Below are 26,654 nucleotides of genomic sequence, written 5' to 3' on the forward strand. Positions count from 1 at the left end.
CGTCCGCGCCCGGTCATCGCGAGATTTGATAAGGCGGCGCCCGGGCAGGGGGACAGCTCGGGCGCGTCGCTATAGCAGCAGAGGCAGAGCGCGCAGGGGAAGGCAGGAAGATGGCGGGGCTCGTGGGGCGCTTGTTGGCGGCAGCGGCCCGTTCCCGGAGGCGGGTGGGGCCCGGCGGGCTCCGGAGCGCCCCCGCGATGAGCGCTGTGCCCTCGCGGAGCGCGACGGTCACTCGCAGCGGCGCCATCTTACCCAAGCCGGCCAAAGTGAGTGAGTGACAGTGAGAGGGGGCGCCGTGTGTGAGTCAAGCTGGGGGGAGCAACCAATTGCAGACCGCTGTGAGCCGTTGGCTGGCGTTAGTGACAGGACGTTGGCCAATCAGGGTAGACGCCATTTCCGTGTGGGGCGGGACTAAAGTTGAGGGCTCGGCCCAATGGGAATGGGTGTAGGGGGGTGCTTGGAATGCGGAAGTGCCCGCTAGTGGCTGCTGCTGCGAGGGGGCGCAGGTGTCCGTGTCACACCTAGTGGGCGGGGGGCCACTGGTCCGGCGCTGCCCGCACGCAAGCTGGGACCCTTCCCCCACTCTGGCTGGGCGTGTCTCGGGTCAGGCTCGGCCACAGGGCAGCCGGTCTCCGTCCCCCGCCCCCACTCCTCGCTTGAAGGCCGCTGTGGGGGATGGGGAGGCGGGAGTGGAACAGCCACGAGCGACACCGGCAACAGCCGGCCCGGAAGCGAAGGGCGCTGGCCTGGGCCTGAGGAGTGGGGGATGGTACGGATTGTGTGCCACTGACTGGACGGACAGATTTTGTGATCCTGGCTGTACTGAGCATGCTCAGTAACATTTGCTGCAGCCACTTCCCTCACCCTGCCCTTACTGGGCGTCAGACTCCGTTGCCCGCTGTTTAGAGGGGCTAAAAAGGGGCAAAAGGGGCACATTGGAGGTGGGGATGGGCAGGATGTAATCAGGGGACAGAATTTTACTGGCCTGGGGGGGTGAAGCCGATGGAGGTGGGAGTAGGAGAGGGGCTGAGGAGCAAAATCAAGGAGGAGGGGTTAATGAGCTGGGGTTAGCCCAAGGGCGAGGCGCTGCCAGCCTGTGGCAGAGGCAAAATCCCAGCCCAGTGACCCCGCTGGGATGAGCCACCTGTGACCTGCCCTGTTTGCAAAAATAGTGCGGGGTGGGGTGGGGGCGAGGGGCTTTTTTGTTTCTGCTCTCACAGGAGTCTGTGTCTCAGGGAGACTCTCAGCTCCGGCTTCCCAGGGCTGGGTTCTTAAAGGCACAGGCATCCCAATGCCTAAAAACAGCAGCTCCTGCTATACTGCAGGAGTCACAGTTTTTGTCTGGTTTTGGCATCGGGCATCCTGTGTGACAAAAACACAGACAGGACAGAAACTGTGGCAGTACTGCGGGGGTCACATGTTTTGTCTGGTTTTGGCATGGACAGAAACTGTGACGTTACTGCGGGGGTAACAGGTTTCATCATCGGGCATCCTGTGTGCCAGAAACAGAGATGGGTAACAAAATCTGTCTGTCCAGTTTTTGGCACAACAATGGCAGCCGAACACCGGGCCCCAAATGGGGCAGGACGCTGGGGGGGGAAGAAATCCCTGCCCCTGTGACAGGGGCTTTGGCGTCGCCGTGCTCTCGGCCTCGTATGGGAAAGATTTTGCTGAGATGTAGCGGGGTCGCTAGCCTAGAAGATCCCGCACAACAGGAACTCCACGAGAGCCAGCCGTGGCTGAGGAGCGGGGCTGATGGTTAGCAGCACGCGGGTTCCTTACACATAATTTTTTTTCCATTCCCATCCTTAATCAGTTTTTGTTCCTGTTCTCTGAATTCCCTCTAGGTTATCAATATTTTTCTGAATGCTCGAAACAGAACATAATGTGCTAGATGTGGTCTCAGCAGTTTAGAGTTCCTTCCTTGCTCTGTCTGTGTATCCCCCTATTAGATTATTGATTTAAAATGGAACTTGCTGATAGAGGTTAATTTGTTTTGATTGAACATAGATGCCCTTTGGCCTCGTACGAATATTTACCATTGTGATCCCTTTCCTCTACCTCGGGACTCAAATCAGTAAGAATTTTGCAGCCTTGCTTGAGGAACATGATATCTTTGTCCCAGAGGATGATGATGACGATGATTAAAGGTATGACATCAGTGCCACTAACAGTTCAGTTATGTGTGCTATTTGGCTTGAAAGAGTGAGGGGATTATGTAACTGGGTGATGCAGACTGCTACTGCTTTGGAAAGCTGCTGAACATTCAGTACTGGTGCTCAACCCCATAAAAAATCATAGAAAAAGGTAGTACATCTGCAGGTTCTTATCTATTCTGGAGCGGACCTTACCATGTTTGAATGAAACCTCTAAAGAAAACATAAATGCTGTAGGTGACAGTTGATTTTGAGCTAGTACTACATTGATACTATATTCAAAGTCTTGTCATTTGGGTGAGATATAAAACAAACTAGCTATTTGTAGACACTACAGACTTCAATGGTTTGTATGATTATTTGTATTAACATACCTCTTTGCAAGGGTTAGTGGGGGTAGCTTAGGTGTCCTAAGTTAATTCCAGCTTTATTACATTCTGTCTACTTAAAAAAAATCCCCTATTAATTCATTGGATGACTTGTATTCCATACCAAAGCTTGTATTTCTCAGATGATGACTGGTCATTATGTATGCAGTCTTAAGTGTACTCAGATCTTTCAGGCTGAAGATTGTTATATTGGTTCCCAATCTTTCTGAGTGAAAGCCCCCCTGGTTAACATTACGTAAAACATGCACCCTCCCCCCAGCCATAAACACAAATGACCCCTATAAACATATAACACAAAATTACATAAATAATAATAAATTATTCTTCCTGAGTAAGAAGCTAAGCCTTCCCTGGTGCAGCTACTACTGCCTGCCCTGAGTGGCCCTACCTCTTCCTGATGGAGGGAGTGGGCACTAGTGGATTGTCTGGGGCTGCTCTGCTCCAGCCAGGCACCCAGCCGGCTTGGGATTGGGGGAGCTTGCTCCTCTGGCTCGTGCTTGGGTGAAGTGCACCTGTCCAGCATGGAGCTGGGGAGAGGCTGCTCCTCCAGCTGGCACAGAGCTCGAGGCTGCTGTGCCTGGCCAGTGTGAGGCTTGAGGGGGCTCAATGACCTCAATATTATTGAAGCCTCACAGATCCCCTGTAATATTTGGTGCCCCTCTCCTCCCCCCCCCCCCCCCAAACAGGTACACACATCCTGGGTTGGGACCCATTGATATAAGTGTTCTTATGATGGTTTATAATAACTTGAAGATTAACATTTGGTTGCTCCCAGTCCTGTATTATTTCAGCCTCTCTTTATCTGTTCTGCACCAAAGATTACTCAATGAGGACAAGGCAAATGACATAAGATGAAATGGGGGTAATATATTTTATGTGGAGTGCATGTGTGTCCTTTAGCAGTTCAGCAGCACAAACATTCTGTCATTTTTCCATATCAGCAAATACATGTCCTTTGTTAAACCCATTTTCCATAGTCCCACTGGCCATGTTTTCCTCTGAAGTGTTTGCAGTTGCTGTCAAATTGTGTGGCTGAAAACAGGGAATGCACCAGTCATCTTAAATTGTGTGTGGTTAACAGCACAGGTCACAGCCCATTGGAAACTTGTTTCACATGACCCTGCTTATGGGCTTTGCCCTTGTTTGTTATGGACTGGAACCAGTGTTGTTTAGCTGAAAGGTAGCACAGGGCTGTTCCATAGTGCTGACTAACATTCCTTTTTACCTCTTTGCAGGGCTGTAATGGAAGAACAGAAAGGAGAAAGCCATAGACAAATAAATGGTTCTGACATCAGTGTCTCCTCATGCTGCTCCCTTGTTTTAAGCATGAAGGGAGGTGCAGTTGGACCTCCCTCTGTACCAATGAATGTTCTCTTCATGTCTGTATGGTAGTTGGGATGGGGTGTGTAGGTCCAGCAATCCTTGCATGCTGTACCTTTCATGTCCTGAGAGACACTTGGGTTCTTGTAATGAGCATGGGAAGTATAAATGATTAGATTATGACTAAAGAATGGCAGACTGAGCCATGTAGGGATTTATTGTTTGTTTTCACATTTGTCAGCTAAAGTTCTTGTTAATTATCACTGATGTTTCCAACTTCTATTTCCTTTTGGCTGAAGTTCTGTCACTTCCTTGCCCTATTGGAAGTATATAAAAAGACCACATATGCTGAAATCTAATGCACTGCTTAAAACCTATCAGTATACTATAGAAAAATAATTCATGGTGGAATAAGCAGAGCCACTGCACGTGGACTCAGTTGCTTTAAAAGGTAATTGCAAAATGACACTGGCCTAGGGTTATTATAATGCTTTTATGCAACCTGCATTATGTACCATTAACTTCACCTCAGAGTAAAGAGAGCATGCAACTTTAAGGTTGAAGAGTTTGTCGACTTACGGTGGTGCTCATTTTGTATGTTTTGGGGCATTTCATAAACAATGAAATACTCAGCTAGTCATTTTACCAGAAATTACTCCATATCTGTACTGGGGTTGCATGAATATGCCTGTCAGAAAATTAATGTGTCTTATGTTCTGACTATGTGCAAACCTTAATGCTAGTTTAGTTTTCTGGGCTTTCTTTGTTTTTAAAAGGTATTTAACTGTGCTTGTGCATTGTTGGGAGTATTTTCTGTCACAGTGGCCTAACAAGACAATAGCTTGTTTATATTTCAGATATCCCAAATGTGGTGGGTGCCACACGTATGTGGTGATATGGCTGCAGGAAAGCACCTTTCCCATTGAAGGAGTTTTATTCTCTCTCTCAAAAACCCATTCGTTGGTGCTAGAAATCTCACCTTTTATCAAACTATGTTTCAAAGGTTCTGCTAAGGCCTCACTTATCTGGAAATCTTACATTTCTTTGCTCCCTTTTAGTCATGAAATAGGCACAAAAACAACATCAAGCGCATTTGCCTCCTGCCAGTGGGCAGTACCCATATCCATTCTTTCAGATGTCAGCAGTCTGATACCTTGAACAGTAACATTTTAATTAGCCTGCAGGCCCCATCATGATAATTGTTGTTACCTTGTCCTGCAGAGATGGATCTAATCTATTGCTTTATGACTTCGAGATCAAAGTATTTCAGCATGCTTAATTTCTTGCTGCACTCAAAGTGATTTTGCCACCCCTAGATTTGGCTTCAGAGTGCTGAATAAATATTAGTTTAATTCTATCCCAGCAGAGCATTCGCTCATGACTGCAAATGGACTAGCTCAGCCACAGAAGTGTGGGTTGGGGGAATTTCCCCAGAAGTAATAGGTATGTTAGAGATCTCAAAAAGTTTGATATACCAGCTTTAATGGGTTGTAGTCAATTGCATAGGCAAGTGTTGCTGGGGGGAAAAAAGCAAGTAGCCCAAAGCTGAGAGTTTGGGTTGGTTTGTTTTTTTAAGTTAGACTTGACTCAAGTAGCATATCTAGAATTAGCAGCTAGGTAGAATTCACACATTATTTAGTTATGCTTGGACATACCAACTGATCAACAGCTGCCTCCAATACAGCAACCCTCTACTATAAAATTTCAGTACTGGCTAGCTCCATAAAATTTTCTGACCTTCTGAGGTGGCTTGTAATTAATAGCTTATCCCCACAACAAGGAGAGTCTTACTCCAAGAAAAGGTTGAATCTAATTGAAGTTCCCCAACCTAGTTCAGCTTACTGTATACTTGATGGTTTCCTTCTCATGCCACAAGATATCCTAGAGCAAGTGCAATACTTTAAAAGGGGACAGGAACAAAAGATAGAATCCTTGCTATGCATAATCCATTCTGTCAGTAAAATAGCATACAGAGTGGTGAGATAGATACTTTCCTTATGAAGAATTCCAAGAACTGCTCTCCACTATACAGAGCTTTATTTGCCATAAAACAGTGAAATACAGAATTAGTTTCTCAGTCAGTTTGTCTCAAGGGACCTGGCCCACATAGAACTTGGACAGAAAATCCTTGGGTTGTGGGGTTTCTGTCTCATGGAAAAACCTCATGATGTGTGTCCGCTGCTTCCATGCACGAGTAGTTTCCTGTAGTTCCATTTTCCCCTGCATTTATACAAAAATAGAGCCAGGGTTCATAGATCACTTCCTAGTTAGAGCTTAATCAGATGAGAATAAAATGCATAGCTGGTTTATTTCCACCTCAGCATTCAGAAGGTTTTAAGTGAAACTCTTACTAGTTAGCTCAGTTATTCATTCCTTTTAAAATCTGCTAACCTCACCCTTACAGCCTTCTAACTATCACACTAACAAGCATACTCAGGCTTACTCTTCTCAGCTTCACTCACTGACTTTCTCCTCTCCCCCCGATCCTCAAACACAGTGTCTGCTCTCATGACCAGCATTCCTAGCTACCCACCTGTTTTTCCAACATCCATTCCTCTCCACAGCCTGGCAGCAGGTGTCAAACTGCACAGAAATGAAAGGCCAAAACTCTCCTCTATAGAGGCATCATGACTTGCCCCATTTCCTCTTCCAGAAACCATAGTCCCTGGATTAGCACCCCCTTCTTGATATGTAACAAGACTCCTGGTTTTCAGGCACCTTTATTTTAAAATACCTGTTCAATACCCAGATTCACCAGTGAGATTACTTAACTGTGTGTGTAAATACTCTATTGATACCATGAAAACAAAAAATGTGTATTACATTTCATATGTTTAATCTAATCTAGGACTAAAATGTCAATCAAATTCCAAAGACAGGAGTGACTGTTTGATAATTAATTTGACCTCCTTTAATTGTATTGTTATTACATGGTGTCACTATAGGGCAGAGTTAGGGTTGTATGGATGCTCTAACTATGCATTTCCCTACCTTAACATAATTTTAAGTGCAACTTTAATTCTGGATTTATAATGCTTGGTTTGGGGATAACTGAAGAATCCCTCCAATTTTTTTGCCCTTAAGTTATTGATACATGCTCTCGACAAACACTGATATCCGCCTTGGAATTTATATAGCATTAGAGATGCACGTGCAGTTCACAGTTTAAAGGGTTCTATTGGTAAAGAAATACCACTGCAGAGTTCAGTTAGTCTTGCTTTGGCAACTTGTTCTGAAATGCTAAGGAATGGTGTTTGGTTTTGTTTTGGTCATTTTATTCTCCCAAAATACATATCTGGCAAGCATATCTAGGAAATCTTGACTCAGCTATGCCATCCACTTAAAAAACTGAAGCCATCCTTTACAGCAGAAGTATTTCTGTAATGTGTACTATCTCATACTGTTATTGAAGAAACACAATAAGATGGAAGTGTGGAGAATTAGCCATTTGTGATCCTTATCACTTTTTATAAGCAGAGATATAGCTGTCCTTAAAAACAACTATTTCATCTGCTGGACAATTCCTGTGTGCAAATGCAGAACAAGAGATGTCTTATTAACTGAACAACTCCTCTCTAGGGTCATGAATCTATTATAAAGAAGAACCAGCTTTAGTAGGGGAGATGGACAGGGAGGTCTTTTTCTCTTCTGTGACTGAATACATATCCTAACTATATTACTCTGATCTTAATGAGCGCCATTATATCAGCTTGTTCTATAGAACTTTGATAAGCAAAGAACCATCCCATCCCACTACTATTTATTACATGCTAATCACAACACATTGTGGATTTGAGAAAGTAAGTGTTTTTGTTGTTCTATTTTACCTTTATAACCAGTAGGTCAATGACTCTGGGGTCTGTGACATGAGCATTCTTCATGAACATCTCCCGCACCTTCTCCCGTCCTTGTTTCACCGAGATGTCCAGATGGTATAGGTGTACTAGACAAAGCACAGAATATTCACAGGACTCATCACCAATGTTCTGAAGTTTCTCACCACATACTCTCCATTTTCAAAGTATGAGAGGTGACGCATGGGGGGCACATGGGGGTCATATGTCCCCCCAGGAGTTGCTGCTTGGCTTGTACTAAGCATGCTCAGTAACATCTTAAGCCATTGCCCTCACTCTGTCTTTCCACTATTGGCTAGGACGGGTCATCCCTGACTGCAAAGAAAAATTTGTTCTTGTATTTCTCAGCTAGAAGTTATTAAAAAATGTAATAAGAAATTGACCAGTGTTGCAGATTTAGGCAGTTATAATATGCATCCTTATTTTGCAGAGTTTATTGAATGAGCTTCACCCACTACCTGGCTAAGAAATCAAAGTTAAAAAATAAGACATATGTCGTGTTTGTATTCTCCTCCTCTAGGCCCCTTCCATCCAGCCATTAGGAGGGGGTTCGCCTTGAAAATTGTGCTAGTCAGTTCTGAAAAAAATATATATACACCAAGATGATATGCAGCAACACAAAATAAGTGGCATAAGATCCAGTTACATACAGTCTTGATACACCCCACCAACTGGGGACAAAAAGTATCACATACCAGAGAGGGCAGAGGTACAGACAGTAAGGCTTATCATTTTTCACTGAACAATGGCACGTAGCCAATCTGCAACTGCTAGCAGCAAATATCTCCAAGACCAGTGATGGGACACTAAATGGGGAGGGGCTCTCAGTTACTAGAGAATTCTTTCCCAGGTGTCTGGCCTGTGGGTCTTGCCCACATGCACAGGGTCTTAACTGATCACCATATTTGGGGTTGGGAAAGAATTTTGTCCCAGTTCGGATGATAGAGACCCTAGATTTTTTTTGCCTCTCTCTGCAGCATGGGTCACTTGCATATTTAAACCAGGGTAAATGGTAGATTTTCTGTAACTTGAAATCTTTAGATCATGATTTGAGGACTTCAGTAATTCAGCCAGAGGTTCTGGATAGAGGCATGGGTGGGTGAAATCCTGTGACTAGCAATGTACATGTGGTTAATTAGATTATCGTCCTTTCTGGCCTTAAAATCATTCATATTAACTCAAAACTACCAAGGGTGGTGTGTGTGTGTGTGGGGGGGGGGGGGAGATGTACTTTGTAATCTGTGCCAAAAGTACATGCACCTTGTTGGATACTCTTTCTGCTGCTGAATGAGGAAGGCAGCCCACACAGAAGCAGCATAAACACATCAGGATTATGGGCAGGGAAAACTCACGCAAGACTAAATAAACTCTTTAGAGCCACCCTTAACTCCATTTAAATGTCAAAGTGCTTCACAAAGAAGAGGGACCATCCATCACGACCCCAGTTTTACAGATGGGGAAACTGAGGCACAGACTAGCAGAGTGACTTGGCCAAGGTCACACAGCAGGCCAGTAGCAGAACTGGCAACAGAATCCAGGTGGCCCGAGTGAGCCCCACCCCAGCACCCACAACGCTGCAAGTCACAGACAGACAGACAGACAGCGCTTCCCCCCCACTGAAGCCCCAAGGTCAGCGCTGACCGGCTGCTTGGCAGGAGGGCGGAGAAGCCCACAACGCCCCTGCCGCGCTGGCACCGAGAGGGGTCTGGGGCCGGGGCTCCCCCGCAGCCCGGCACGCTCAGCTCCGCGCTCCCAGCCTCGGCGGAAGCCCAGAAGCCCTCACGGTCCCGTAACCAAGCCACCGGCTCCGACCTTGCGCAGGGCGGCCCCTCACCGGCATTGGGCACCTCGCGGTACCAGGCCCGGTACAGCTCCCGCACCCGCCGCTTCGCCTGGCTCAGGTCCCGGCTGAAGATCGGCTTCACAGCCGCCGCCAACTTCCCCGCGCTCGCCCCGGCCACCGCCATCTTGCAGCCAGAGCAGCGGCGGCGACCACGCCCCTTGCACCGCCCCAGCCCAGCGGATTGGGGGAGAGGCCTATAGAGCCTCGGCGTCTTATTGGTTGGAAAAGCAGCCACTCTCCGCCTCTGACCAGTGCCCACCCACGCCGGCAAACGATTGGGTGAAGTCCAAGGTCCTAATCCCTGATTGGACGGGAGTGGCTGACAAGCGTCCGTCCAAGGGTTGCTTGTTGCCTAGGTCACCGAGCTGCCTCTTGCGGCTGGAAGCGGAGGCGCGCTCCGGACTGACCCCGGCGCCGAGGGACTCTCTCGAGGGCTGAGGTGCCCGAGGAGGGCGCGGAGGAAGGGGCCAATGGGCGGGTCAGGCAAGGGCAGCACCTCGCTGTAACTAACGCGCTACAGCCCTGCTGCCGCCTCTGTTTGAGCCCCAGCGCCTCCGCCCCGCCCCGCCCCGGCCTTTGGCCACTCGAGCTACGAGCTCGGTGGTGTCTCAGCCCAGCAGTGGCTCCCGAGGGCTGCGTGTTGTGCACACTGCAGAGAGCCCTCAACTTCAGCTGTAGCCTGAGCATCTCCCCGGGGGCCTGCCAGGTCAAGGGGCGGGGCGGGGCGGGGCAGGGCACTCCCTGCCCCCACCCCGTAGATAGACCCCAAATCACCTTGCAGAGCTCAGCCATCCTGCAGTGCCCCTAAACTCCCCCAACCCCACCTGAGTGGGCCCTCCCCTGCCCAGATCACGTGGAAGCACTCACCCCCATATTTCCCTCAGTTCCCTCTGGCACTGTTGCAGGGCATACTGCTCACAAATCACCTGGCAGTGCCCCAGCTTTAAATGATTATGCATATCTCCTCTCCTCAATCACACATCAATGGCCCCCACCTGCAGAGGGGTCAGAGAAAGGGATGGAAGATGGGGACACATGGAGGGGTTTCCTCCACGGTGCTTCCTCGCTCCCTGCCCCACCCTCTCCAGGTGTCTGTGGGTTGGCACTGCCTGCCACAGGTTAGGCAAGTGGAGGCCCCTCTCACCCAGAGCTGCATTAACTGATAGTGTCATGGGCCCACTTATGGTTCTCCTGTGAAGGTGAGGGCTCCATGGAGAAACCCTGGAGTCCATTTACAGCACCAGCTACAACCCATCCTCTGTGCTCAGGTCTGCTTTCAGTTTTGACCAGCTCCATGCACCCCTCCTCCTGGAAATTTGACGTGCCCCTTCACAGGGTTGTGCTCCCCTGCCCTGGTTGAGAACCTATGTTCTAATGGAACACAGCTGTTGTGGGAGAGCACGCTGTCACAGTCCTGTAATATCCTGGTCAAACCTTTTGCTTACAGTACACCACAGAGATGATCTCAGATAGCTAGGGTCAATCCAGTGGAGGTCTTTGAGTATCAGGACAGAGACAATCAGCTATAAATAGTCAGGGAACTAGGTGGCAATGGAGGAGGCCACAGACCCACTATTTGTCCTATCTCTCTCATGATCCTATTGCAATTCCTTCCCCCTCCCATTTCCCCCTTCATCCCTTTATCCAGGGCACCATTTTTACTTACCTGTGGGCTTTTCTCACCAACCCCTTCAAACCTAGTGTAAAGCTTTCCTCACTAGGTTGGTGAGTCAGTGTCCTCAGATCCTCATCCCCTTCTTTGTCAGGTGGAGCCCATCTCTTCCCAGAAGTCCTCCATCTCAGAATACTATTCCATGGTGAAGGAAGCCAAAGCCCACCTGTTGACATGATCTATGCAACCATGATAAAAACATGATAGTAACTTTGTTATGGAGATTGACCAGGTCCCGACAGGAATGCATTAATAATGCATTAATAATACCATTACATATTCTAAAATGAGACAGAGGGATATGTATAGGTAGGCCGCTTGGAATATATAGGAGTCTGTACAGAATATTCATTTTTGTTGTGGTAACCCTTATCCACAGGTTCAGGGAGAGGATGCCACCTATTTGTATCACTATTTGAGAGAGGATCTAAATTTATCATCACTCGTTTGTTAATGTTTCTTGATACTTTTATGCCTTGGTAAATTGCACCCATTTGCCTTTGTATGACAGCCAGGAGATTTCCAGTTCTGATTTTGAAACCTTGTTGTCTTGATCACTGCAACCTGTATCTCCTTGTGCCCTGAAGTCTTGAATGAGTTGATGGGAGCTGCACTGGCTGGCTTAGATGGCTGGACTCAACAAACCTCTCTGTCTGTCTGCCTTTCTTCCTATTCTCTGATTTCTTTTAGCATCTGGGAGTCACTTGGCAAACTCTCTTATTGTTCTCTTAACTGATGATTAAATTGCAGTTCATAGTACAGAGTTCATCTGAAAATTTGGGCCTGTCTGGCATGGTTCATTTGCTCAGAAGTCACTGCTCACTTCACCACAGCTGTCTGTAACAGCTTCTCCAATCTCAGTACAGAGACTGGATCCTTCTCACCCTTTGTTGGCTGACATTGCAATACTTAAAATAGAGGCTCTCAGAAACCTCCAAGCTCTCAAAAGTGGACCAAGGGCCTCTAGGCTCTCCTTTACACTCACCCTCTGGTTACTGATTTTCAAGGTGCATCCACATCTGTGCTTGGGTCTTCTTGTGTTAACTTCAGTGGAATAAATGGGTCCAGAGAGTCAAAGGTGTTAACATGGTCTTGTCATTGTACAACAATATAATGTTAAACAAGGTTAAGACTTTTGGGTATAGAGGCCTCAATTTGCTTAGTCCCGTGACAAATACACCATTCAAAATATTTGTAACCTTTTATTATAGGTTTCGAAAAAGAAGGAAAAACAATTAAAGCCTTTGAAGCCTCTGAAATGTAAAATGTTAAGTAAGGCTTTCATGTTAACAATATCCCTTATTCCTTTTCCCTTTAACTGTAGAGTTTGTAGAAGGAAAAAAAAAAAACCCTGCCTAACTGTAATAGAATGCTAAACTGTATTATATTGGTGATCCACTAAGTGGTACTGTATGTAAAATACCTTATTTAAGTTAACCTGAGCCACACCAGGCAGAGCATTAAAGAATTTTATGATGAAAATATCTGGTGTGTACTTTGCTAGTGCCAGGGACAAGAAGAAACAAGGAAAACAGCAACAAAGGATGCAAACAGAAGTAAAAAGCAACAAAGGTTGCAAGATCTCATCAACAAGCCACTCTTCAAGTCCCCAGAGAATTTCAGCTGTGACAGATTGGAAGCAGTGGACAGATTGGAAGCAGTATTTTGGAAGATTTTGCACTGCAAAGAAGCTCCACAAGGAATCTCTAGATATACAGATATCTTCTTTAAGTTATGCTATGGAAGCAGACAGAGCATATCTTTAAATCCTTTGACTTCACTGAAGACCGTCACAAAGATGATTATGAAAGGGTTCTGGCTATGTCTGATGCATACTTTATACCTCAGAGAATGTGGTTTATGAAAGAGTATGTTTTCACCAGAGAATTCAAGAACCAAGGAAACATATTGAATGTTTTATCAGAGCTCTGCATACATGGGCTGAAAACGGTGATTGCAGAAATCAAAACATGAAAATAACAGAGACAGGCTGGTTATTGGGTTAACAGATAAAAATCTTTCACTGCAGAACAACTCCAGTTGAAGCTAGACTTAACCCTAGCCACAGCTATACAAAGAGCAAAGCAGTCTGAACTAGTGAAAAAACAGAACAAAAGGCAGGAGCAATGTGAAAAACCTGACATTAGCTTAGAAACTACAACAAGATTTGAGTGTTAAAATTCATTGTCATAAAACCTCTGAGGCAAGAAGAGAGAACTCCCAGGCTAAGATGGACAAATTCCAGCCTACATGCACAAGAAAAAGTCATATCCCAAGAGATGATGCATGTACAGCTAGAGGAAAAAGGTGTAAGAAATGCATAGAATATGGACATTTTGTAGCACTTTGCCACACCAGAGCAGTAAGGGCGTTGACTCACACTGCAGACAATCAAGAGCCATTGTTTCTGAAATCTACAACTTGTGATGACAAAGAGCCTGCCTGAAGAGTGAAACTGAATATTCATGGCAAGACTATTGACTATAAAATTGACTCTGGAGCAGATGTCACAGTCATTTCACAAGGGATTTACAGTCACCTTCAACCCCTTCCAAAGCTAAAGTCCCCTGACACAGTTCTGACTAGCCCTTGAGGTATTCTGAATTGCATGCACCAGTTCACTACAGAAACAACTTACACTCTAAAACAATGAGAGTTCTGTGGCACTTTAAAGACTAACAAATTTAATGTTTGTAGGCATAAGCTTTCGTGAGACTCAGAGGTAGAATTCTACCTCTGCATCTGACGAAGTGAGCTGAGTCTCATGAAAGCTTATGCCTACAAAAATTAAATCGGTTAGTCTTTAAAGTGCCACAGAACTCTCGTTGTTTTAAAGTGCCACAGAACTCTCGTTGTTTTTGCTGTATACAGACTAACACGGCTACCCCTCTGGAACTAAATTAGTTTTAGTTAGTTAAGTGATTGGGGGAAGTGCCCAGAAAGGACAAGTGCAAGATCTACAGGGCTTTTAAACTGAGGACTCAGAAGGACTGAGAGATCTGGTTGAAAGCCCTGCTAATGGAGGCAGTGCTCCGCCCAGCCTCTGAGCTGGCCCACTCCACCTCGGCACTGAGCGTGATCTCGGTGCAGAGAGCGCCGCCGGCACCGTCCTCGACTTACCACCATGCAGCACTGCCAGCACCAAAGAGGAGGAAGCATTGCGTGGAGCGTGGACACTCTCCTGCGCCATAGGTACAGGCAGGGTCGAGCATGGAGATGCACCGGCCCCAGCCTGTCGAGTCTTCTCCGGTGCCTGCATCTCTGGTCAGGGAGCCTTCCCTGACTCTTGGGAGTGGGAGAGTGCCCCTGCCTACGCTGTCAACACCGGAGGCTTTTCAGGCGGCAAGAGCCTTGTTGGCCTTGCCTACGCCACCTCCGTGCCCCTCCCCCCCCGGCCGAGGGAGAAGGGGCCGGTGTCACGGGGGAAACCTGCGTTGGGTCCCTCTGAATGGTGGTGGAAATCCCTGATACGGGGAGGAAGATCTCCTGCCGGATGGCCTACGAGGGTAGAGCAGAGTTGCTCCCCCAGCACAGGACGTGGAGTCTCCCCCTCAGTGCCGACGTCAATCCCCAGCACCGGAGGCAGAGCAGGCCAGGAGGTGGCACCGGTCGAGGTCTGCCAGGAGGCGGTTGGACAATTCCCCATTCCCAATCCCCGGCACCGAGGAGTTTGCCCAAACCCAGATGGCACAGAACCCGGTCACCGTTGGAGGACCCGGCACTGAGGAGTTCGCCCGCACCGAGGTGGTGCAAAACCCAGTCGCTTTCAGAGGACTCGGCACCGCGCAGTCCACGACGTGGAACCCGGTCGCCGGAGTCCAGCTCGGCTCCGAGGAGTGAGGTCAGCGCCGACCTCAGACACCGAAAGGATCTGCAGGGCCACAGGGCAAGCGGCACCATATATCATGGGTACTGAGACGACACTCCGGTACCTCTAGCTCTTCAGAGCGCACCTCCATTCATTGGGATCGCTCGCGGCGACGGAGGCAGCCCTCATCGTCCTCCAGGTCAGAGGCGTTGAGAAGGCAATCCCCGGCATGGGAGGGGGCCTGGGACAGAAGACATGTACAGCACTGCCCGTCCAGCGACTCGGGGTCTCCCGGGGGGACAGTCGTTGGGAGAGCTGATGCCCCCAGAAAGCGCCGTCAGTCCCAGGTTGGCCCCAGGGTCAATGGCCGCAACAATGGCCTTATTGGGCCCCATGGGGTATCCAGATGGGGCTGGGGTCCCAATCCATCCTGTCATCGGGGGTGCAGATGAGGAGTTGGATGAGGAGTCGGACCCCATGGAGGGGGTGCACCCGCAGGACGTGCCTAAGCAGTCCTCTTTCTCCTCACCTGACGAGGCAGTCTCCCGGGACCACTTGGTGCCAATGGAGGATTTCAGGGCGCACCAGGAGCTGCTCAAGAGGGTGGCCTCCAACTTGGCTCCAAGGGTATTCACCAAGTGCATGGCAGTAGTGGCTGCCCACCTGAGACGAAAGGGTGTGCAAATTTTTCCTTACCTGGACGATTGGCTGATCAGGGGCAGGTACAGGTCCCAAGTACAGGAGAGCATGACCCTCACTTGCTCCACATGCAGCAGGCTGGGACTGCTTATAAACAAGCAGAAGTCCACTAACCCCAGTGCAACACATAAAATTAATTGGGGCCACCCTGGATGCTTCCCAGGCCAGGGCCTTCCTGCCTCAGCCATGTTTTGAGGCAATGGTCTCTATCATCTCCCAGCTGCACTGATGCCCCACATCAACAGCCAGGCACTGCCTACAGCTGTTGGGCCACAGGGTGGCCTGCACATATGCAGTGAGACTAGCTCTCCTGAGGCTCAGACCACGTCAGGCGTGGTTGGCCTTGGTATATGGGCCAAGCAGACACCCACTGGACCGGGTGGTCACAGTTCCCCTGCTTGTCTTAGCCTCCCTAAACTGGTGGCAGATGCCCAGGGCAGTGATGAAGGGCATTCCATTCAGGGAACTGGTCCCATCTATCACCCTAATATCCAACGCTTCGGATGTAGGATGGGGAGCCCAAATCAGTGCCAACCTACTCAGTCAGGGGCTCAGGTCGGGGGAGGAGAGGCAGCTGCCCATCAATGTGAAGAAGCTGAAGGCCAGTCGACTAGTGTGCAAGGTGTTCCTCCGATTCCTGACAAACAGAGTGGTACAGGTGCTGACAGACAATACCACAGCCATGTTTTACATAAACAGGCAGGGGGGAGCGCGCTCTTCAGCCCTCTGCGAGGAAGCTATCCATCTGTGGGACTTCGCCATGAGGCACAATTTCCACTTGACTGCCTCTCACCTCTCGAGAGTGAGGAATGATGAGGCGGATCACCTCAGGAGGTCATTTCTACCCTGCCACGACTGGTCGTTGCACCCAGAGGTGGTGGTTCTGATCTTCCAGAAGTGAGGTGTTCCCCCACTGGACCTATTCACGTCGACCTGGAACGCAAAGTGCCCAAGGTTCTGCTTGTTCCAGGGTCACGAGACTTGGTCAATTTCCGACACGTTCCTCATGGACTGGATGGGAACCCTCATGTACACATTTCCGTCCATTCTGCTCCTGCCCAAGGTCCTGCTGAAAATAAAGAGGGACAAGGCGGATGTTATACTCATCGCTCCGACCTGGCCGAGACAGCACTGGTTCAGCATGCTACTGGACTTTTCGATCACCTCACCCCTGGAGCTCCTGAGGCAGCATGACCTTCTATCCCAGGACCATGGTCATCTGTTGCATCCAGACCTGGACTCCCTGCACCTCATGGCCTGGGGGCTCTGTGGCTGACAAAGGGAGAGAGAGCCCGCTCATGCAGATCCAACAAGTCCTGCTTGGCAGCAGGAAACCTTCTACACAGGTCGTGTATTGGGTTAAGTGGAAACGGTTTACCTGTTGAGCGGAGTCCCAGGGCATTCCGCCCAGCCTTTCGCCTGTACAGGCGATCCTGGAGTACCTGCGCCAGCTAAAGCTTCAGGGTCTGGCACTGGCCTCGCTGAAGGTTCACCTGGCAGCCATTTCAGCCTTTCATCAGCCGCTAGAGAGGAGATCCCTGTTCTCCCATCCCATGTCGGTCAGGTTCATCAAGGGGGTGGAGAGGCTTTATCCACAGGTCTGTGACCCGGTGCCTCCCTGGGATCTCAACCTGGTCCTCTCGAGATTCACGGGGCCCCCCTTTGAACCCATAGCTTCATGCCCCCTGCTCATGCTTTCATGGAAGGTAGCTTTCCTGGTGGCCATTACCTCAGCTAGGAGGGTCTCCGAGATTAGGGCCTTGATCTCGGAACCCCCTTATACAGTATTCTATAAGGATAAGATGCACTTGAGGCTGCATCCAGCCTTCCTGCCCAAGGTGGTTTCCCAATTTCATTGTAATCAAGATATTTTTTCTCCCCGTGTTTTTTTCCAAACTGCACAGTTTGAAGGAGGACAGGAGATGGCATTCGCTGGACGTGAGACAAACCCTGGCCTTCTACATCGAGAGTACAAAGCCATTCCGGAAATCGACGCAGCTCTTCATCGCAGTGGCTGACCGGATGAACAGCTTACCTGTCTCTACCCAACGCATCTCTTCGTGGATTACATCATGCATCAAGTTCTGCTACAAGCAGGTGAGGGTGCTGCTTCCGGGAACCATCACAGCACACTCAAACAGAGCTCAAGCCTCGTCTACAGCCTTCCTGGAGAGAGTGTCCCTCCAGGACATCTGCAAAGCTGCCACCTGGTCGTCAGTGCATACTTTCACATCCTACTATGCCATCGTCCAGCAGGCGAGAGAGGATGCGGGGTTTGGCAGAGCGGTGCTGAGGGCAGCTCACCGGTAACTCCTACCCACCTCCAAAGGTATTGCTTGTTAGACACCTATAGTGGAATGGACATGAGCAAGCACTCGAAGAAGAAAACAATGTTACTTATCAGTAACTGATGTTCTTTGAGATGTGTTGCTCATGTCTATTCCACAACCCACCCCCCGTCCCCGGTGCTGGAGTTGGTGGAAAGACGGGACTGAGGGGGCGTAGGGCCGGCAGTGCCTCATATACCGCGGCATGTGCGCGGGGCTCCAGGGGGTGCCAGAGCCAGCCCTACAGGATCTGCTAAGGGGAAAAAAGTTCTGGTAACCATGCATGGAGGCGTGCACTCACCTATAGTGGAATGGACATGAGCAATACCTCTCGAAGAATATCAGTTACTGGTAACTAACCTTGTTTTTTCATGGACAATATTCTGATATGAGGATATTCAATGGAAAAACACAACAAAATCCTCAATGAAGTCCTAAGCCTAATCAATCAGTGTACAAGGAAAAATGCATTTTCACCCTCCCGAAATCAAGGCCTGGATCAAGCACCACTGAGATGCCAATGTTCGTTGATAAGGTTAATGCGATTTAACCCAACTGCTAAATATGTTCTTGGGAAAAATCTGGTAGTAGCAGACATTCTGTCATGAAGCCCAGCATTGCACTCAACTATCTGTGAGCTCGAAGATAATGTAATGTTATGGACGCACACAGACCAATGTCAGAAAAGAGATTACAGCAGCTACAGAAAGCAACCTCGATGGACAAGCAACTTCAGGAAGTTCCAAGTTATGTTAGGGCCAGCTGGCCCAAGTATCTAAAGGACCCTAAGGAAGGGACAAGAGACTACTTAACAGTGCGTGTACAATTAGGTGACAAATGGATTCATGATTAAAGGCAATTACATCTTAATTCCAAAAGCAATGAGGAGAAATCTCAAACCTCATCCATGAAGGACATCAAGAATTAACTAAATGCTGCAGACAGACCAACCAGTGAGTATAATGGCCAGGCATCAGGAAGAACATAAAGAATAAAACTATCTTCATGTGAAAATTGTGGAACTAACAAACCTGCACAACACAAATAATAACAATACCGCTACCAGACAGAACTACTAGATGCAGATTTATTCAGATTCAGAGGACATCATTACCTTTTCTTTGTGAACTATTTTTCCAGGTATATAGAAATGTACTTGAAAGACATAACATGTTGCAGTGTTAATGAGAAACTGAAGTGCACGTTTGCTCACTTCAGTATTCCAGAACCACTAGTGATGGACAACATACAACAATTAACTGCAGCAAATTTTAAGTCATTCTGAATGAAATATGATTTTGATATTACTAACAGCTCACGTTATCCAGAAGCAAATGGAGAAACTGCGAGAGTTGTACAGACAGTCAAGAAAATCCTACATCAGGAAGATCCATTTCTTGCTCTTCCGAATTACAGATCAATACCAACAGCAGCTACTAGTTATAATCCTGCACAACTTCTGATGAGAAGACAATTTAGAACTAGTGTTCTAACTTTGGAAAAGAATTTATTTCTAAAATAGCCAGACATGGAAGAAAGTAGCCAAATCAGATAAAAAGGTTCAAAAGAGTTTTTGAACACTTTTAAAACAGAAGTGCCTCAGTTAGAGAACTGCTGGGTCTAGAATCTGGTGGCTATATTCATGTCAAATTGGATGGAGAAACAGGATGGACAGATCCACTTGTAGTGAAGAAAAATAATTCAGTGCCCAGATCATATGAGATTGAGATCAACAGAGAGGATTTCAGCAGAAACCATCAACATCTACAGTTTATTCCTCAGAGAATAAACGAGAGCAAACTCTACAGATGGCGGATACAGAACAAGAAGAAGACGACTCAAGGGTTCTAGGCCAACCACAGCCAGTTGTTGCAACTAATGGACAGCCAGATGACCAAGTTGTTGAGAGTGTAGATTGTGTCATTAGAAAACCAGTATGATTCAGAGACACTTAATAGACTAATACGTACTGAACTTCAAAGACAGTGTGACAGTGTAACTATTGTAAATGGTAGGAATGCAGAAACTTGGAGATGTAATGGGATGTTAAACTGCATTATATAGTTCAGTCACTAGGTGGTGCTGTGTGTACAATACTTTATTTAAGCTAACCTTGCCCATACCTGGCAGAGCATTAAAGGATTTTATGATGAACACATCTGGAGTGTACCTCGCTAAGAAGGAAGATCAATAGCCAGTCCATATCCGGTACAGAAACATGACACTGACAGTATTTTAGATGTAATAACTGTATTTTTTGGAGGGAGAAAGAGAACCAACGGAGAATAGTCTGGAGCTGCTGTTGTTAAAGTCCAATCTTGTTTGCTGGAAGACAAACAAGACAAACTCACACCAAAAGAGAAAGAAAAGTACATCAAAGATAGAAAATGCAGCTTGTCTTTGGTGCTGACATCTCCTGCAACCTCTCTGGTAGAGAAACAGGCACAGCACATGGTCTTATTAGCTACTCCAAAACGGGGCAAACTTGTACCAGCAATGGGCTATTTAGGCTTTTAGCTGCCTTTCCAGTCATGGGGTCACAGCAGTGTTGCAAAATATGTGGGCTTGGCCAGTTTAGCCAGACTCTTATTAAATAAAAGGCAAAAGAGAGAGGGATAGGAAAGAAGAAAAAGTGGGGAAGGAGCTAGATAAATCAAAGGTAGCTCAAATAACAATAGCAGCAAAGCTGCAGCACCACAGGCAGCAGCACAGCCTAACCCTGCCCACCTGGGACCCCAGGTACACACTCAAACAGCCACCATCCATGTTTCTGCAGCTTTGCCACTGTTGTTACTTGAACCATTCGTAATCCTACTCTTGCCCAGGGCCCAAACAGAAGAGTGAGGAATAACATACATATTGTGATAAGGTATGGCTAAGTGGCTATGAGAGAGTTACTGAAAGCAGATATGTAAGCCTCAGATTGGTCAGAGCCCTGTTCCTGGCCAGCTGGGAAGCAGTAACCTTAAGCTAATGAGGCCACCTGGGGCTAATTAAGGGCCCGTCCAAGACCTATTAAAATCTCTTGCTCCAGTCAGAGTTTGGAGCTGTGAGCTGAAGGAAGCAGAGTGACAACCAGAAGCAGGAGTGGACTAGGGGAACAGAACCATGGTAGGGGGAAGCTGCCACTACCAGGAGGGCGGTGACTAAAGCCTGGGAAGGGCAGCGTGGGGAAGCAGCCCAGGAAAAAGACTGTAACAGTTTAGGCACACCAGCAGCGGGGAGCTGCTGCCATCAGGATCCCTGGGCTAATGTCCAAAGTAGAGGGTGGGCTTGGACGCCCCCCACTGCTGCAGCTGGGATGGCCAAAGCTCTCCCCAGAGAAGGGAGAGGATCCCATGGACCACAGCCGGGGCTATAGGCTATGGTGAGGGCTGAACGCTGAGGGAAGTGCTGGACCTAGGGGTGCCAGACGGATGCCCCATCAAGTGCCACACCACAATATATAGAGACATAGTGGCCAAACAATCCTTGTAACAACTGTAACTGGAGTGCATCTTGCAGTTTGATGTAATTCCTGTTCTTGCCAACGAGTTTGGAAAGGCATACTCTGTAGATAATCCTCTTTTGGTTCAATCCTCACAAATGTTGTAGGAGGATGCATGTACTATAGGGAAAGTTTAAGAGTGCAGCTAGTAGTATAAAGAGTTGTTTTTTTAAATGAGGAGAAGATACTCTTCTTTGAGATTAGCTGTCAGGTTCTGATTGTAATCAATGCTCTTGTCAATAGACAAGCCACCCTGCACTGCAATATAATGTCCAGAATTGATATGTGCTCTTTGGGATATATGATATGTAAAATGACTAATTTGGAAAGACTGCAATACAAATTTCTGAATTTGGCAGGTTATTTTTTTCTGTGAGACTGCTGAAAGCACAAAGAAGCATAAGTAGGCATGGAGGAGCATGACTGACAGGTATAGATCATTGCACTGTCCCATCATGCTATTAGCACGCATAGCCAAAGGCAGTAAAGCAAGATAGTTGGGGATGTGGTGGGGAAGGAATTGGCTGTAGAATTCACTCAAGGTTTGTAGGTGTTTGAAATGTGTACCGGGAGTTGTGGCATTTTTATATGGTAGTATATGTAGTGGCAAATAGTTGCTGAAGTGATATTTGTGCTTGTTAGAGCAAGTTCAACAGCTGCACATGAAATTAGGAAGCATCTTGCTGTACTGACAAACTGAAAATCGGCTTCAATAGGTAGGTACCCACAGCAGCTTTGAACTCTGTGATGCTATGGATGTTCTGGGGATTGTTGTGTATTATTGTCTGCCATGCAGATGTAATGATACCAGACGACTGATGCTATACAGTGAAAGGCATGAGAATGGTGTAACTTTTAGACATGTTTGTACAATATTTGGATAATAATTAACTGCAATTGCATTATGGAATGGAGTACGTGTGTGTTTCTTCAGCATCGCATATTGGGGTTGTTTGCTGGATGCACCATGTGTCATTTGCAGGAAGTCTTCTTTATTATACTAGTTTATGAACACTCCTTCCCATTGGAACTAGTGGTAGATGAGGAAGAAATTCCTCCCTGAGACAATATATTCTTGAATGCAGTGCACATCAGCATTGGCCTTTGTGGAGTCAAACTGCTACATGCGTAAGCCTGTCAGAGTGTGAACTTGAGAAAGGGCAACATATGTTGTTCCTTCTTTGAATACAGTTGATCCAATATCAACTATAACAGAATCTAAGTTCAAACCTTGGAATTTTTGAATGGACTCTGTTTACAGAAGACAAATCATTAGCAGAAAATTAACTGAAATTCAACATTAGTTGAGGCTCTCACAGCTTATCATATTTAATAATTATTTCCTCCACAAATTGCTTGTGCATGTCATATTGGATATATTGCACAAAGCCCATTCCTCCCTTTACCAGGCCGTTTTTAATGTCAGTGCTACAACAAACCATAATTCTACATTGCCAAGTGATGGCTAAAGAGGTGTCTAAGTCTTCAGTTCCGGATTCATCTTATCTTCCTGCTGAGTTTTTTGCTTGCCATATCCATAATTTTGGATTCATGTTAATTAAGTACATCTAATTTGTCTAGGGCAGAATCAGCACAGTTTCAAGTATCAGTTTGTTAAAGTTATCACATGCTTTCCGTGTAGGCATGAGACAAACAGGAGTTGTTCATTGTTTGCCAAGGTCATAAAGATTTCAGTAGCTTCCACATACACACCCAATCAATTTTGACAATGCATTCCCCAATCTTACTAACATCATTGGCTTCCAGTTTTCAACATGCTCTCAGTTAAAAAGATGGCCATGCTGCTTAGCCTTCAGTTGCTGCATATTAATTTGAAGTTCAGCTTATTTGAAAAATTGCCAAAAGTTCACATGCCTAATACTGCCAATAGTATTACTAGTATCTGCTGTAGTTAGTGTGTCAAATACATGTTCTCTCTGACAAGTGTCCTCTACATGACATCTCCAAGGAGAATAACATGCTTTCCTCAAAAGAGCAGGTGGTACTTAGTTTTGAGAAGCTCATGCAACCATAGGCATATTAGTGCCGACATTGAGTTGGACAGCATGTTGATTTCATCCACAGTCAGAAGTTTAATTTGTTTCAGTGTTTTTGCAGCCTCTATTAATGTCTCTCCACTTGGCTATCTGTATTTTAATGACTTGCCATGTTTACAGGAAGCATGAGAAGATGATGCAATGTGACTGCTCCAATATTATAGGCTGCTAAACCTGTAGGTGCAGACATCACACAGTCTAAGGGAGATCTACCTGTGTCCTGTATGAATTTAGAGATGGTATGGATTACAAAGCTTTACCTCGAACCAGTGAGAGCACTGTCATAGAGAAGAAGACTGTAATCTGTACATGAACGTTGCTCTCATAATGAAGTCTGTGCTTAAAAGTGAATGTTGCTTGTGTGACCCTAAGAATTCTTCAGTGCCAACTGGCAAAGGGTTCACTCTTCAATAACAGCTTCTCCTAGCAGGCCTGACAAACTCATTAGACCTAGCACACAGCAATCATAATATTTATCTATAAAGAATGTCATGTGAGATCTTAAATAAAAGCCAGGACCACACTGGTCATTAATGTCATTGTAACGTGTATGTACTGACACTATGTAAGGAGTTTTGTATATATCGAAAAATATGTCTTAAAGTCTGAATCAAAGCTGGGTGGACAAATAGGTTTTGCTAGACAAAGGATGTATATTCACCTATCTGCCTCAGGTCACATGTAAATTAAGCATTGTAAGCCAAGTCCTGTTTGCTACAAAATCAGCATGAGGATGTGAAGTCAACATGAAGTCAGCACACCAGGGAATAAACCCAGGGGATCATTCTGATTTTGGGGACAAAACAATGGACTTTAGGGGATATAAGAAGAAGGCAAGAGGATACCATTTTATCCTTCAACAAGGAAGCAAAGAGACAGTGCTTTCTGCATTTATGAAAGAGGGATCCCAGCCCTGGAGGTTGGAGACACTGACAGATTACATTAGGTGAGATACAGGTTTAGACTGTAAAAAGTGTGTTATACTTTATTTTATATGTGATTCTTTTTGTTTCTATTATTATCCTCACTCACTCTCTCTTAAATCTTAGCATTTGATAATAAAAAATTATGATTGTTTTCACTATAAATATATCTGAGTGCTGTAATCTTATAAAGGAATTGATCCCCAGTTGAATCAAGGCTCATAACCCTGGATACCCCTGGTGAGCACCACATCTTGATCATGGATTCTCTTTTGATCTGTGTTAAGATTACCTTCCAAATCCCAAAGTCAAAGTAGTCAAATTACAGTTGCAGAGTTTGCAATACATCTTCCATTACCTGTGACCACAGGTTCTTCTCGGAAAGCATTGCTTTGACTCAATAAGTAATTTTTCTCAAGACTGTCAGTAACTATCTCTGCAAGAAACTTTCCTGTGTTCTCTATTTCTTATTCTAGTTGGTCTCTGTAAAGTCTGAATTTGGAGTATTCAAGAGTGTGAACAGAGTGGTTGTAGATCTCCTCATAGCTGCTAAGTTCTCCAAGTAGGACCCCGCAGATTATCCCTTGTTACACTCCCCAGGCTTTCAGCCACTCCCCACACCTCCCGATAACCTGCATATAGTCCCTGGATGTTATATAACTTTGCCCCTTTAAAAACTTTATGGGTTACCTGTTCGTTATTTTTTTGAAATATTTACTCAATAAAAAAAACTTTATTTCTTTATCCCTCCAAGATTTGAATAGGAAAAGCAGATTAAAGTAGTAGGTCTCATTTAGCATGATTTCAGCAGTGCAGTTTTGGATGACTAATAAGCCATGTTTTATGCTTGCAGATGAGACAACTTGAAATGCTAGCAACTGGGAATAGTACTCTCTTAATATCACCTGTGGTATTTCCTTTCAAAATCATACCACTTGACTACTTCATCGAGACATACCTCCTCCACGTAAGATGAGAGTTTTCAGTTGTAGGTGTCAATCAGATTTGTCTTCAGTATTTCTCTATTGTTTGTGTTTTCCTGAGCTAGTAGATGTAACTCTGTATGAGAATTCAGAACTCTGCATCTCTGTTTTTGTTTTTTGAAGCTTACATTGATAACTGATTGCACATAACTTGCCATCTAAACTTGCGCCACAGATTTGATTAGCAGTCTCACAGGAGCCGTGTGTTTTGAGCCAGTGTTTTATTGCCCATGCTACACAATCATGTGGAGAGACATTTGTCTGAAGAGTTGTCCTTCTACACATTATGTAGAGTTGATTGCTCATGTTTGGTGTGACCGTCAGGGTCCAGACACCCCAAGGGGAGAACAGAAGGTTTAACTCCCTCTCCAAATAAAAAGTGGAATCAATTGCTTGTATATTATGTCATTGTATTATACAAATATAGCGAGGAAGGTCTTTTCTAAAAACTTGTAATGTTCTGAACCTGATAGTCCTTATGAGCTTTGTATATAGACCCATGGCTTTATGAATTTATGTATATAGAAAACTGTGGGCAAACTTCGGCTCCAATTCATAGCAGTGTGGGGAGCAAACAGGCAGGGAGCGGCACCTCCCAAGCCAGTTGTTTACATGAAGCCAACTGCAAATACCCATCCATTATCCAGCCCAGGAAAAGACAACTATAGACCATTAGAGTGCCTGGGAATACATTGAGCCATCCCAGCTAAAAGTTTCCCACTCAGAATACCCATAAATCACTGACGGGAGCCCTGGGGTACAACCCCTTAACGCTCCAGCCTGGGCTGGCTCTCACAGTGCTTTGCTAGCAACAAGCAGCAAACCCCTCCAGGCACTTATTACTCAGCACAACAGCATGTGGAGCCCCACACCCAGCTACATTGCATGAATGTTCCCTGAGCCACTCAGGGATCACAAACTGAAAAGCATCAGCTAATTTCCTCCCTCCCACATCTTCCCCAACCCTGCATCCCAGCACTGGTCAGAAGCCTGGCAAGTGTAAGTTCATTATGTGTTCTGCCCCTCCCTCAATGTGGAGAGGACAGGCACTATCCTTTGTAAACTCAGCTGAGATTTCCCAAGCACTTCAACCAAAACACATTGTTTTAGGTAAAATATAAAACAGATTTATTAAC

At 46.3% G+C, this 26,654-nt stretch overlaps 2 protein-coding genes and 1 long non-coding RNA gene across 4 annotated transcripts; 2 read left to right on the forward strand and 1 right to left on the reverse strand.

The window, feature by feature from the left end:
• On the forward strand, positions 1-4,246 carry SMDT1 (single-pass membrane protein with aspartate rich tail 1). 2 transcript variants are annotated; one of them, XM_067559611.1, is made up of 4 exons: positions 1-266; positions 2,011-2,150; positions 3,364-3,407; positions 3,781-4,246. In XM_067559611.1, exons 1-2 carry the CDS (start codon positions 111-113, stop codon positions 2,146-2,148), a joined length of 294 nt encoding a protein of 97 aa, XP_067415712.1. In that variant the 5' UTR covers positions 1-110; the 3' UTR covers positions 2,149-2,150; positions 3,364-3,407; positions 3,781-4,246. The 2 variants fall into 2 exon arrangements, with proteins under 2 accessions (XP_067415712.1, XP_067415711.1); XM_067559610.1 differs by lacking the exon at positions 3,364-3,407 and having other exon boundaries at positions 6-266.
• Positions 4,247-5,885: 1,639 nt separating this feature from the next.
• Positions 5,886-9,862, reverse strand: NDUFA6 (NADH:ubiquinone oxidoreductase subunit A6). Its single transcript, XM_067559609.1, has 3 exons — positions 9,554-9,862; positions 7,693-7,808; positions 5,886-6,085 (listed from the first exon to the last, which is right to left on the reverse strand). Exons 1-3 carry the CDS (start codon positions 9,684-9,686, stop codon positions 5,954-5,956), a joined length of 381 nt encoding a protein of 126 aa, XP_067415710.1. The 5' UTR covers positions 9,687-9,862; the 3' UTR covers positions 5,886-5,953.
• An 11,262-nt stretch (positions 9,863-21,124) lies between these two features.
• Positions 21,125-24,589, forward strand: LOC137160480 (uncharacterized). The gene is made up of 3 exons (XR_010921891.1): positions 21,125-21,179; positions 22,198-22,271; positions 23,733-24,589. It is a non-coding gene; the product is annotated as an uncharacterized lncRNA (long non-coding RNA).
• Positions 24,590-26,654: the final 2,065 nt, after the last annotated feature.

This window comes from Emydura macquarii, unplaced genomic scaffold (assembly GCF_026122565.2).
Source record: "Emydura macquarii macquarii isolate MOO-44397 ecotype Brisbane River unplaced genomic scaffold, CSIRO-AGI_Emac_v2 contig_2205, whole genome shotgun sequence".
NCBI lineage: Eukaryota > Metazoa > Chordata > Testudines > Chelidae > Emydura > Emydura macquarii.

Coding starts and splice junctions, on each gene's coding strand:
- NDUFA6 (XM_067559609.1), bottom strand. CDS start 9,686: ATGGCGGTGGCCGGGGCGAGCGCGGGGAAGTTGGCGGCGGCTGTGAAG. Junction 7,809..9,553: donor CCGCGAGGTGCCCAATGCCG/GTGAGGGGCCGC, acceptor TGCTTTGTCTAG/TACACCTATACCATCTGGAC. Junction 6,086..7,692: donor TTGACCTACTGGTTATAAAG/GTAAAATAGAAC, acceptor GTATAAATGCAG/GGGAAAATGGAACTACAGGA.
- SMDT1 (XM_067559611.1), top strand. CDS start 111: ATGGCGGGGCTCGTGGGGCGCTTGTTGGCGGCAGCGGCCCGTTCCCGG. Junction 267..2,010: donor TCTTACCCAAGCCGGCCAAA/GTGAGTGAGTGA, acceptor GATTGAACATAG/ATGCCCTTTGGCCTCGTACG.